This window comes from Tenrec ecaudatus, chromosome 2, assembly GCF_050624435.1.
Source record: "Tenrec ecaudatus isolate mTenEca1 chromosome 2, mTenEca1.hap1, whole genome shotgun sequence".
NCBI lineage: Eukaryota > Metazoa > Chordata > Mammalia > Afrosoricida > Tenrecidae > Tenrec > Tenrec ecaudatus.
In genome coordinates, this window is record NC_134531.1 from 196,919,049 (window position 1) to 196,932,979 (window position 13,931).

Sequence of the window (13,931 nt, forward strand, 5' to 3'; positions counted from 1 at the left end):
GTGGGGATATCGTCCTCCAGGCCTAGTGGCCCAGGATGTTCTCCACTCTCTCTTCCTCCCCCTTCATTTGCTCCAATGTGCTCTGATCAGACATGCCCCTCTCCCATAGCTGCAGCTTCAGTGCTGTCCTGTAAAGTAAATTCTTCTGTGGGGAGGGACAGTTGCCCAGGTAACTCATATAGGGGCCGAGCCTTCAGGCCCCTCCACAGACTCCCCACTCCTTGCCAGTACGCTGCATATATCTGGCACTGGCTTTACGTCTGGTCCCTCTTTTCCTGTGAAGACACAAACAATACCTTCCCCTTGGGTGGGTCAGTGCCCTATTCCTCCGCCACGCATCTTTTTTTCCCCTACCTCCCCACCCCCTTTTTAGTTGGCTACCCTATATACCCCTGGATTTGGTGTGGCCCCTGCCATACTACCTGGACCTCACCCCAAGAGTGTTTGTATACTGCAGCTTTTTCCCTGTGCCCCTTTTGCATTTACTTTCCTGTTCTTTCATTTTACACACACACACACACACACACATACACACACATACACACACACACACACCACACTTGTTATACTTGTCCTTTTGTGCTTGGCTCACTTTACTTAACATAATTTCCTCCAGTCCTTCCCATGCGGTGATATGCTTCATACATTTATCACTGTTTTCTAATGATGCATAGTACTCCTTTGTGTGTATATATCACAGCTTTTTAAGCCACTCATCTGTTGATGGAAATTTGGGTTGTTTCCAACTCCTTGCAATTGTGAACTGTGCCGCAATGAACATTGGAGCACAGATGTTTGGCCATGGTTTGTTTCTTGCCTTTTTTGGATATATGCCCAGTAGGGGAATTGCTAGGTGGTATGGTCACTCAATTTCTATCTGTTTTAGACATCGCTAGATAGATTTTCATAGTTGCTGTACATACAGACAGGTCCACCAGCAGTGGAAGAGAATTCCTGTCTCCCCACAGTCCCTCCAGCACTTGTTGATTTCTGATTTTTTGAATTGGGCTATGTTTGAAGGTGTTAGGTGGTACCTCATTGTTATTTTAATTTGTATTTCTCTTATGGCTAAAGATCTGGAACATTTTCTCATATGTTTGTTGGCCATTTGGGTTTATGCCTCTGTGAAACTTCTGTTCAGGTCCTTTGTCCACCTCCTCAGTGGGCAATTAGTTTTTTTTTTTTTTTTTGGAAGCTAGCAGAGTATTGTTGATTTTAGTAGTAAGATCTTTGTCTGATGTGTAATTTCTAAGGATGTTTTCCCAGTCTGTGGACTCTCTTATTACTCTCTTTGTGAATCCTTTCGATGTACACAGGTGTTTTATCTTCAGTATAACCCATTTGTCAATTTTTACCTCCTCTGTGTGTGTGTCCTTCCCTATTTCTGATAGCCTATGTATTCACTGTGTCGAAATTATCAACTTGGTCTCAATTCCCGCATTGATGGCCCTAATAGTTTGGGGTTTAACTTCAAGGTCTGTGATTGACCTTGAGTTTATTCTTGTGCATGGAGTAAGATAAGGATCTTGATTCATTTTTCTCAAGGTAAATATCCATTTACTCCAGCACCACTTGTTAAAGAGGGCATCTGCTTCCCATTGGATATTTTTTGGACCCTTATCAAAGATCAGTTTTCTGTATGATGAGTTTATTTCTGGGTTTTCAGTTATTTTCCATTGGTCTGAGTATCTCTCATTTTACTAATACCATGCGGTTTAGACAACTGTGGCTGTATAGTTTGTGCTAAAGTCAGGTAAAGCAAGCCCTCCCACTGTGTCCTCCATCTTGAGGAGTTCTATGATAATTCTGGGCTTCTTCCCTCTCCATATGAAGTTGGTAATCAGTTTTCCATTTCTCTGAAGAAGGATGAGGGCAATTGTATTAGGTTTGCAATAAATTTATATAGTGCCTTTGGCAGAACTGACATCTTGACTATATTGAGTCTTCCAGTCCACGTGCATGGGATATTCTTCCATTTGTTGAGGTCAAGCTTGGTTTCTTGTAATAGTGCTCTGTAGTTTTCCTTGTATAGATTTTTTGTTCTTTTAGTCAGGTATATCCTTAGATATTTCCATTTGTGTTTGGCTATTGTGAAGGGTACTACCTTTTTAATCTCCTTTTCTGTGTTCTTATCCGATGTGTATAACAGTCTGATGGACTTCTGTTTGTTGATCTTGTATCCTGCCACTCTGCCAAAGTCCTCTATTGCTTCCAGTACTCCCCTTACGGAGCTTTTGGGATTTTCCATACATAAAATCATATCATCTATAATTAACGATATTTTCATCTCTTCCTTCCCCAGACAAATATCTTTGATGTCTTTTCTTTGCCTTATGTTGTTAGCTAAGACCTCCAGCGTGATATTTAATACGAGTGGGGACAAGGGGCATCCTTGTCTGATTCCCTTTTTCGGTGGGGTTGTGTTAGTCTTTTCTCCATTGACTATCACGTTGGCTGCTGGTTTTTCAGATATAGCTTGTATTGCCTTGAGGAATTTTCCTTCCATTCCTATCTTCTCAAGTGTCTTAAACAGGAATTGGTTTTGGCCGTTTTAGAATGCTTTTTCGGCATCTATCGATATTATCATGTGGTTCTTATAGTTTTTCATGTCAATGTGATGAATACTACTAATGGTCTTTCATATGTTGAACTATCCCTGTATCACTGGTATGAATTTCACTTGGTCATCGTGAATTATTTTTTTATATACTTTTGTATTCTGTTGGCTAGTGTTTTGTTAAGGATTTTTGCATTGATGTTCATTAGGGATATTGGTCTATAATTCTCCATTCTTGTGGGATCCTTGCCTAGTTTTGGTATGAGAGTTATACTATACTAGATTCATAGAAGGAGTTCAGGAGTTTGCCATCTTTTTCTATGTTCTGGAAGAGTTTGTGTAGGATTGGTGTTAGTTAGTCCATAAAGCTTGGTAAAATTCTCCAGTGAAGCCATCGGGTGCAGGAGATTTTTTTTTTGTAATCCTTCGATAAGCTTGTCTATTTCTTCTATTGCTATGAGTTTGTTGAGATTCTTGAAATTTCTCAACAATAGTCTAGGGAGGAATGGTTTTTCCAAGATTTTGTCCATGTCTTGCAAATTGTTGAATTCATTAGAGTACAATCCTTCATAATACTGTGTAACTATCCTTTTGATTTGATTACGGTCTGTTGTAATTACCCCTCTTTCACCCCTTATTCTTGCTATTGAAATTTGTTCCCTCCTTTCTTTGGTTAGGTTTCCCAGCGGTCTGTCAATTCTGTTTATCCTTTCAAAGAACCAACTTTTAGCATCATTAATTTTTCCATAATTTTCTTATTTTCCCTCTCCTGAATCTCTGCCCTGATTTTGATTATTTATTTTCTTTTGCTATTAGTAGGATTGCCGTGCTGACTGTGCTCTAGCTGTTTTAAATTTTGTGCCAGCATATCAATCATGAGTCTCTCTTCCTTTCTCAGGTGTGCATGTATTGCTATGAAACTTCCTTTGATAACTGCCTTTGCTGTGTACCATAGGTTTTGATATGTCATGTGCTCATTGCCATTGGTTTCTAGAAATTCCCTAATTTTATCTCTGATCTGTGCCAGTACGCACTCCATTTTCAGTAGAGATTTATTAATCCTCCAATTGTTTGCCCTTGTTTTCTTTGTCTTTATTTTGTTGATTTTCAGCCTTATAGCACAATGGTCAGAGAGAAAGGTCTGTATGATATCAATGTGCTTAAATTCATGTATATTCGCCTTATACCCCAGCATGTGGTCTATCTTTGAATATGTGCCATGTGGACTTCAGTTTCTCCTTTTGTTTCTCCTGTTTTCTCGTTGAGCTCATTTGGGGCTGATGGCTGTTTGCATTGCATTATTTTAGAGGAGCCAGGTGCCATTTTCCAGGGAGTTGAAGATCACTGGTTCTCTCTGCGAGACTTGTAGACTTATTCAAACGGCCTACAGCTAATTACACTATGGGATTAACCTATCACTTTATCCTCCTGTGACTTTCTTCTCCCGGTGAGTGCCCCAGGAGCCCGGTGGGTTGCCTGCTTTGGTATTGTGGAGGTTGTGCAGAGGTTCCTGCAACAGCTTGTAATGTTGACAAATGTTGGCCGAGCAGGAATTCCCCGGTAAGAAGTTGGGCAGAGTATCCCCTAGTGGAGGTCGGCTGGGCTTTCCCCAACCTCGAGCTAGCTGTACAGAGTGGAGCTCACTAGCTGAGTGTGGAACAGGTGTAAATTCCCTAGGGTAAGGGGAGTGGTTTGGAGATCAGCAGTGGAGTGTGAGAGAACAGGAAAGAGATGAAGAAGAAAAAAATTAAAAAGCAAGCCCACTGAGACTGTGGGGATATAGAGATAATAGGGAAATAAAAGTAACAATGTAGCTGAGTCCTGATCCCTGCCCTTGGGGCTGCAAGGGTTGAGTCACTGTTTTGAGGCAGGGGGCAGCAAATTGTGGCTGTGTTGAGATTAAGGCCATTGAGGGCTCCAAATGGTCCCAGCTTTGGCACAGACAGTGGCAGGGCTAAGGTTAAGCCCCACCCGGCCTCGACTGTGCTAAGCCAAAAGCCCCCAGCCCCTCAAAACTTTGTGGGTCTGTGCCTACTTATCTTTATGATGCTCCTCCTGAGTTCCAGCGCTGTTGAATTTCCCTCTAAGCAACTCTCCTGGGATGAAATCTGCAAAGTCCCTCTGGTATGTGTTACTACATCACAATCTTCCCGGAAGTCATATCACAAATTTTGGGGGCAGTCATTACAAGAACACAAAGAAGATCATCTTCCACAACAAGTATACCTCTGTTTTTAGACTTGATAACCAACAAGCTTGAAATCCTGTTTTGCAAAGGCATGTTGTTGGAAATGGAAGAAGAAGGTGCAACACAGTCTCAGAAAGAATAGAATATGACTGCAAACACTTGATCCAGAATTTTGTAACTGGAATTGTAGATAAATCAGTTCTGGCTACATTGCTGTTTACAAATTCATTGAACTCCTCTTGGGCTGTCTCAGGAACATTTTAAACTTTGACTGTGAATGGGCTTCTGGCAAGAGCAAATGAGGTGTCATGTAGCTTTGGAAAGTGCAATGAAATTTCATCTGCAAGCATGTGCAAGTGTTCTTTCACAGAAATTATCATCGTAATATTTTGTCTGGTTAAATGTCATGTTCTTTAAAGAAAGCAGATAAGGTAGGCAACATGTAAATTTTATTTTCATTCAATTTTTTCCCCCCAAAGCTGAAGTTTTATTTGGAATGATTGATCTTTTCAGACAAATTGAGGTAGGGCATTTCAATGATAAATTTAACTCATTCAAGATGGCTATGATGTCAACCAAGTAAGTATTTTCTGAAGTTCACTTTTATCGCTGAATAGTACTTTGAACTGCGCTTTTGCTTTCTCATTAAAAAAGGCTTTGACATTAAGGTGGTGGAAGGACCTTGGGCCACTACTCCAGCACTCCCTCAATGCATGAATACTTTCTTTTATTAAATTGGAACTCTATGATGCTCACTCTCCCGACACAACGGCTGGAGCCAAAGTGGGTGAACAAGTAAATGTGGTGAAGAAAGCTGATGGTGCCCGGCTATCAAAAGAGATAGTGACTGGGGTCTTAAAGGCTTGAAGATAAACAAGCGGCCATCTAGCTCAGAAGCAACAAAGTCCACATGGAAGAACACACCAGCCTGTGTGACCGAGTGGTCCCAAAGGGATCAGTTACCAGGCATCAAAGAACAAAAAATCATATCATTGACTGCACACCTCCATGATAGGATCGCTGAAGACAAATGGGTGCATAAGCAAATGTGGTGAAGAAAGCTGATGGTGCCCGGCTATAAAAAGAGATAGTGTCTGGGGTCTTAAAGGCTTGAAGGTGAACAAGTGGCCATCTAGCTCAGAAGCAAAGAAGCCCACATGGAAGAAGCACACCGGCCAGTGCGATTACAAGGTGCCAAGGGACCAGGTATAAGGCATCATGCAAAAAAAAAAAAGATATATGTGTGTGTGTATGTGTATGTATGTGTATATGTATATATATGTATGTGTGTATGTGTGTGTGTATATATATATATATATATATATATATGTATATATATATATATATATATATATATATATATACCACATTAAATGAAGGGGGAAGTGCAGAGTGCAGACCCAAGGCCCAAGTGTCGGCCAATGGAGATCCCCTCATAGAGGGGTTTAGGAGAGGAGATGGGTTAATTAGGGTGCGAGGTAGTACTGATGAAGAACACAGCATTCCCCCAGATCCTGAATGCTTCCTCCCCCAACTACCATGATCCAAATTCTACCTTGCAGGGCTGGATAGGGCAGAGGCTGTACACTGGTACATATGAGGGCTGGAGACACAGGGAATCTAGGGTGGATGATACCTTCAGGACCAAGGGTGTGAGGGGCGATGCTGGGAGAGTGGAGGGTGAGTGGGTTGGAAAGGGGGAACTGATTACAAGGATCCACATGTGACCTCTTCCCTGGGAGAGGGACAGCAGAGAAGGGGGGGAAGGGAGACTCCGGATAGGGCAAGATATGACAAAATAACTATGTATAAATTACCAAGGGCACATGAGGGAGGGGGGAGAGGGGAGGGAGGGGAAAAAAAAGAGGACCTGATGCAAAGGGCTTAAGTGGAGAGCAAATGCTTTGAGAATGATTGGGGCAGGGAATGTATGGATGTGCTTTATACATTTGATGTATGTATATGTATGGATGGTGATAAGAGTTGTATGAGTCCCTAATAAAATGTAAAAAAAGAAAAGAGGAGAAAAGAATGATTAGGGAAAAGAATGTACAGATGTGCTTTATACAACTGATGTATGTATATGTATGGACTGTGATAAGAGTTGTATGAGCCCCTAATAAATTGTTTAAAAAAAAAGAACCCCCCCCCCCAAAAAAAAGAATAGTCCCAAGGAGTTGAAGATTGAATAAAAAGCCCCAGGAGTCCAACTAAAAAAAAAAAAAAAGGCTTTGAGTTCATCAAAAAGTTCAAACTTTTCCTCTCTACCAAAAGAAGTCTTACTATATGAAGTCTTAAAGGCATGAAGATAAACAAGCAGCCATCTAGCTGAGAAACAACAAAACCAACATGGAAGAAGTACACCAGCCTGTCGCAACTCAATCTCTGAGGACAAAGTGGGCACATAAGCTAAAGTGATGAAGAAAGCTGATGGTGCCCAGCTACCAAAAGATATAGTGTCTGGGGACTAAAAGACTTGAAGGTAAACAGGCAGCCATCTAGCTAAGAACAACAAAATCCACCTGGAATAAGCACACCAGCCAACCCCAACACTATTGGTAAAGACAAAGCAGGTGCATAAGAAAATGTAAAGAAAGCTGATGGTGTCCGGTGGTCAAAAGATATAGAATCTGGAGTCCTATAGTCTGGAAGATAAACAATGGGCCATTTAACTGGGAAACAACAAAGCCCACATGGAAGAAGCACACCAGCTTATGAGATCACAAGGTGTCTAAGGGATCAGGTCAGGCATCAAAGACCAAAAAAGAAAACCAAACCACCATAATAATAATCAAAGCATTTTGAATGAGGGAGTACGGAGTGGGGACCCAGGACCCATCTATGAGAAATTGGACCTCCCCTTTCAGAAGGGGTGTGGGTAGGGTTAAGCCAGTCAGGGTGCAGTGTAACAGTGATGAAATATACAATTTTCCTCTAGTTCTTGAATGCTTCCCCCCCCCCTCTCTATCATGGTCCCAATTCCACCTTACAAATCCGGCTGGACTGGAGAATGTACCCTGGCACAGATAGGAAATGGAAATACAGGGAATCCAGGACAGATGAATCCCTCAGGACCAGTGGTGAGAGTGGCGATACCAGGAAGGTGGAAGGGATGGTGAGGGAGAAAAGGGGTTCAGATTACAAGGTCTACAGGTAGCCTCCTCCATGGGGGATAGACAGCAGAAATGTGGGTGAAGGGAGACATCAGATGGTGTAAGATATGAAACAATAATATTAATTTATAAATTATCAAGGGTTCATGGAGGAAAGGGGAGTGGGGAGGGAGGGGAAAATGAGGAGCTGATACCAAGGGCTCAAGTAGAAAGCAAATGTTTTGAGAATGATGATGGCAACATATGTACAAATGTACTTGACATGATGTATATATGTATGGATTGTGATAAGAGTTGTATGAACCTCTAATAAAATGATAAAACAACTTTTCCTCTCAACAACCATCTTACTTCAGTGTGAAATAGCAGAGCATTACTTGGTGCATCCAACCCGTTGCATGATTGCTAAAACAGTTGACTCTTTGAAGTGCTTGCCTTAAAAAGTTGACATAACTTATGATGCTTTTCACTACTTCTTGTAACTCTTGTGGCAGTGTCTTCTCTGCTAATATTTATCAATAAATCATACAATGAGTTCTGATGACTTGTGACTCATTCAGTGCCAAACGTTGAAATCCAGATCAACATCCTGGCATAGCTGGAGGACCATCTGTGCAAACATCACAAACCTTTTCCTAAGAGATCTTATGCTCTTTCAGAAATGAACCAGCCTTGTCAAATACATCATGTGCAGTGATTATTGTTTCAAGATGTTTGCAAAAAATAAACTCATCTTTAAAGTCACCATCATTAATACACCTCACACAAACCAGTAACAGAATAGTTTGCAACATCTGAGATTTATCAAGCTGGATGCTATATACTGGAAATGGAGAAGATATAATTTCCTGGATTACCTGATCAAGAATATCAGCAGACAAGTCATCTATTCTGAGGACAGAGTCATTAGATAAGGATTCACTATGGCCGCTGGCAATAGTGAATCCTCAGCAATGGTGTGAGGTTTCATAACTCAGGCGATTCTGAGTGCCACCAAATATTAAGCTTCCACAGCTACTACGTTTTGTTTGTAGTACTTGACACCAGTGTCCAGTCTGGCTTTCTTGAGTTTATCAGCGTTGCTTCTAAAATAGGTGGCATTCCTGCCAACAATATTTGGATGCTTGCTATCAAAATGGAGTTTTAATTGTTTCGGCTTGATAGATTCGGCTGCTAAACTTCACAACAAATAACGAATAGCAGTTTCTCAATTCCTGCTTTAATTATTGAACTGATCCCAATGGCTCAAGTAGAGTGAAAATGTTTTGAGAATGATGATCACAACAAATGTACAAGTGTGCTTGACACAATGTATGTATGTTTGTATTGTGATAAGAGTTGTACCAGCCTCATAAAATGATTTTAAAAATAGCCTCACTGTATTTTCTTTTCTTAACATTCTTCTATACACAATCCATTGTCATGGGATGGTTTGCTAGTGAAAATAATATATAACAATAGCTTTAATATTACCAACGATGATACATGGCATAGTTCAGTAAATACAGTTCATTAGTTTCCTATGACGTACCATTCTCTGTGTCCTTTTTAACATATCTCATATTATCACAAGAGCAGTATTCACATCAAGGAAAGATGAATATAAAAAGACCAATCAGCATCCAGATTAAGTTCCCATGGTACAGATTTTTTTCAGTAGTTGATGATTTTACAGTACATGATTTTACATTTACCCAGTAAATATAATTTATGACGTGTTGTTTTACTTATACTGCTGCTTTCTATTTAGTAGCTTCTCTCTACACAGTAGCTGCTCTCTACACACGTGTGACTGGTCCACATAACTGCATTATGGCATGAACTCTGTCACATATACCTGTATTTATATGTGGTATATGTGATGGGTTTGGTGCAATGATGTCACCATGCCGCGTACTTGTATGTGGGTGTATCTGCATGTGGGCAGACCTGGCAGGAGACAGATAGAGGAGGCATGTCTCAGTTCCAAAGACCATCGGAAATATGTGTTTTCTCATGGTTGTAGGCGACCCTTGTGAAAGACTCATTCAACCCCCAAAGGTTGAGAATGACCCACAGTTTGAGAACTGCCTCACTATCCTTCTGGTAAGCAAACAAGTCTAAATGGAAGAAACATGCCAGCCTATGTGATCATGAGGTGTTGATGGGATCTGGTCTCAGCATCAAAGACAAAGAATAAAAAAATCATATTGATGTAGAGGAGGAGGGTGGAGTGGAGAACCAGACCCATCTGTAGACAATTGGACATCCTCTCACAGAAGGGCCACATGGAAGAGATGAGCCAGTCGGGGTGCAGTATAGCACTGTTGAAACATACAATCTTGCTCTAGTTCTTTGATGTTTCCTCTCACCCACTACCTTTCTAACACAGCAAGACCAGAGAATGTGTACTGGTACAGATCAGAACTCACAACACAGGGAATCCAGGACAGATGAACCTCTCAGGATTAATAATGTACATAACAATACCAGGAGGGGAAGATAAGGGGAGAAATGGGAAATCGATCACAATGATAGACATACAACCCCCTCTGAGGGGGACAGACACAGAAGAGTGGGTAAAGGGAGAGAGTGATTGGTTTAAGACGTGAAAAAATATTAATTTATAAATTATAAAGAGTTCATGAGTGAGTGAGGGTGGGGGAGGGGGAAAATGAGCTGATATCAAAGACTCAAGTAGAAAGAATATGTTTTGAAAATGATGATGGCAACATATTTACAAATGTGCTTGACACATGAATGGATGTATGGATTGTTATAATCTGTAAGAGCCCCCAATAAAATTATTTATAAAATGAATGAAGATGAAATTATAAATACACTCTATATAAAATTGAACTCCAAATGGGCCAACAACCTAGCTTTGAATTAAAAACTATAAAATTAATCCATGAAAACATACAGGTTAATCTCCTTGACCCTTAATTCATAACTGGATTCTTCTATTTGACATCATGATCATCAATAAACAACCAAAATAGTTAAATTTGATTTTAAAAATTAAAATTTTATTTGTCAAAGAACATTGTCTCCAAAGGGAAATATCAACCTATACAATGGGAAAATATTTGAAAATAATTTCTTTAATGGACTTAATACCTGAATATATAAGAACTCTTAAAACCAAACAACAAAAGCAAATACATCACAGAATTAGTATGGTAAGTGCATACAGATCAAAGTTTATTAGTGGCTACTAATAGTTGTCAGCAGGGTTGGAGAAGGAAGACTCCATGCTTGGTGGATACTGAACTTCTTTAAGGGTGATAGATATATTTGAAAACAAACAAAATGAACAACATGATAAGCATAAGATCTATCAGTGGACTACATATATGAAGAATGTTGAACTCGAAAATACTTGGTACAAGTACATGCTTTCCAAAAGGAAAGAAAGCATTGGAAATTATTGAGAAGAATTTGAATATTAAATTTTACCAAAAATAATTATAATGACCACTAAGCATATGAAAAGATACTCATCATTAATCAAAAGAAGCAAATCAAAGTCACAATGTGCTATCAATTCACAACCACTAGAATCAAAATTTCCAGATAAATGGGCTCAGTCATTATTAAGGTGTGAAAAATTGGATTCCTCATGCATCATAGGAAATAGCATATGAATGAAGTATTGTGGAAAGCAGTTTGCTGTTTCTTAATAAGATAAACATGGAACTAGTCCTTAACACTGCGGATCTATTCCTAGCCATCCAAAATAATTGAAAGTAGATACTCCAGAATATTCTCGTATACAATGTTCACACCATTAATTTTAAAATATTTAATAGTAATGTTAAAATAGTTAACATACATGCTCCTAAATAGATAAATGGATAGACTAAACATGGAATACATGTAAAATTGAATATTATTCATCTATAAAATGGAATCAAGTAAAAGATGTAACAAGCATAAACCTTAAAAATACATGTAAAATTGAATAGTATTCATCTCTAAAATGGAATCTAGTAAAAAATCTTACATGCATAAACTTTAAAAATATTACACTAAGTAAATAATCTTATAAGAAAAAAATTATTGTATCAGTCTACTTATGTGGCATATGCAAGTAGAATAATATGTAATTTGTGTCCCAAAGGAACAAAGAAATCTGTCTTAGAAGAATTCCAGGCAGATTGCTTCCCAGAGGCGAGGATGGCGAAGCTGCATCTCATGTACTTGGTACATGTTGTCAGAGAGACCAGTCTCTGAAAAAGGACATCATGCATTGTAAAGTAACAGGGAATGGATGAAGAAAAAGAGAGTCAACATGATGAATTGACAAAGTGGCTGCATTGATGGCGTCAAATACAAGAACAATTGTGAGTTTGGAATAGGATTGGGCAATGTGTCCTTCGGTTGTACATAGGGTCACTATTAGTGGAAACCTATTCAAGGGAATCTGATAAGAACTCATATGAAATATGAGAACAAAGTTATAGAGCTATAAATTAGAATAGAGATTACCAACCACTGGTGGGAGAGGAGAATCAGGAGTGTGTATGCCAGTATTTAAAAGTAATTGACTCTGGATAAGTTGTAGGGTTTTTAAAGATCATATGTGTCCTAATAGGTGTTTATTCATGAGTTTTTAAAAATAGAAAGTCATAATATAACTTAGACAATTATAAATGGAAACACTAAGTCTTCTAGTAACACTAATATTTGTGTGATACCGAAATCGCGTTATTTTATATTTGCTACCTTTTCTTTTTTAACTTTGGAGTGAATAATTTTCCTAGTGATAAGTGCATCTAATTATTCTATTATTTTCACCACCCCTGGTTGAGAAAGACTGGGATAAAATACATTGCCACAACTCCAATGTCTTCTGTCATTTTTCTGGAATTTATCCGATGGCAAGGAATTTTCTTAGAGCCCCCAACACTTCCTTGTTCCTCAGACTGTAGATGATGGGGTTTAACATAGGGGTGAGAATGTTGTAGAACAAAGAAATCGCCTGGCTTTGCCTTTCTGTGTACATAGCTGGAGGTACCATAAGGATAAAGAAGCCTGAACCTAGATAGAGACTTACCACTGTGAGGTGGGAGGAGCAGGTAGCCAGCGCCTTTTTCTTCCCCTTCTGAGAATTCATACGAAAGACACTCAGGAAAATGAGGCCGTAGGAGGTCAGAATGAGCCCAAAGGGAATGAGGATGAAAACTATTCCCGTGACAAACAAAGTCATTTCATACACAGAAGTGTCCTCGCAGGAGAGTTTCAGTATAGCTGGAGTCTCACAAAAGAAATGGTGAATCTCTCTGGAGTCACAGATTGGTAAATGCATGGTATAAACTGTATGAACTAAAGCATTTAGCAACCCAATCATCCAGGAGATAGCAGCCATCTGCAGGCAGACTGTGGAGGTCATAATGACGGAGTACCTCAGTGGGTTGCAGACAGCAACATAGCGATCGTAGGACATCAGAGTCAAGAGGATACATTCAGAACCTTCTATGGTTATAACAAATAGCATTTGTATCCCACAGCCTACCTGAGAGATGATTTTCTTGTCCTCCCAGAAATCAGTGACCATCTTAGGAACAGTGGTTGAGATGAGAACTAAATCCATGGCAGAAAGCTGGCTGAGAAGAAAGTACATGGGGGTGTGGAGCCGAGAATCCACCCAAATGAGTAGGATCAAGATGGTGTTTCCAAAGAGGGCAATGATGTAGCTCAGGAGAATGATGTAGACAAGGAAGCTGATCTCTCCCATATCAGGAAATAGTCCCAGGAAAATGAGGTCTGTGGTTGATGTGTCATTTCCTCTTCTCATGTTTCTGTTAGTATTGTGTTAGTCTGGGGAAACCTAATGAGAATGTGAGGGATGGAAATTCATCAATGTGTATTTTTCTTGGATCAGTTGCCACATAGTCTCTTAGACTAATGTGTTTTCTAAGTAGTTACAGAAGGTGGTTCATTATAAAATCTACGATTAAAGTTAGACTGGGGCAATAAGTGCTCACTGTACTTGAAAGACACACTGCATGTGTGGTCTTGAGAACATTAAGTTCTCTGAGTCTCAGTTCTGTTATATGTAAAAGTATAGTAATATAATGCTCACCTCCAA

At 39.6% G+C, this 13,931-nt stretch overlaps 1 protein-coding gene across 1 annotated transcript; it reads right to left on the reverse strand.

Annotated features, from left to right (window-relative positions):
• Positions 1 to 7,496: 7,496 nt before the first annotated feature.
• Positions 7,497 to 13,637, reverse strand: LOC142440291 (olfactory receptor 2T11-like). The gene is made up of 2 exons (XM_075542769.1): positions 12,731 to 13,637; positions 7,497 to 7,582 (listed from the first exon to the last, which is right to left on the reverse strand). The coding sequence occupies exons 1-2, from the start codon at positions 13,635 to 13,637 to the stop codon at positions 7,497 to 7,499; spliced, it is 993 nt and encodes a 330-aa protein (XP_075398884.1).
• Between the last annotated feature and the right edge of the window lie 294 nt (positions 13,638 to 13,931).

Coding starts and splice junctions, on each gene's coding strand:
- LOC142440291 (XM_075542769.1), bottom strand. CDS start 13,637: ATGAGAAGAGGAAATGACACATCAACCACAGACCTCATTTTCCTGGGA. Junction 7,583..12,730: donor AGTGTTGGGGGCTCTAAGAA/AATTCCTTGCCA, acceptor TTTCTCATAGAT/GGGTCCTGGGTCCCCACTCC.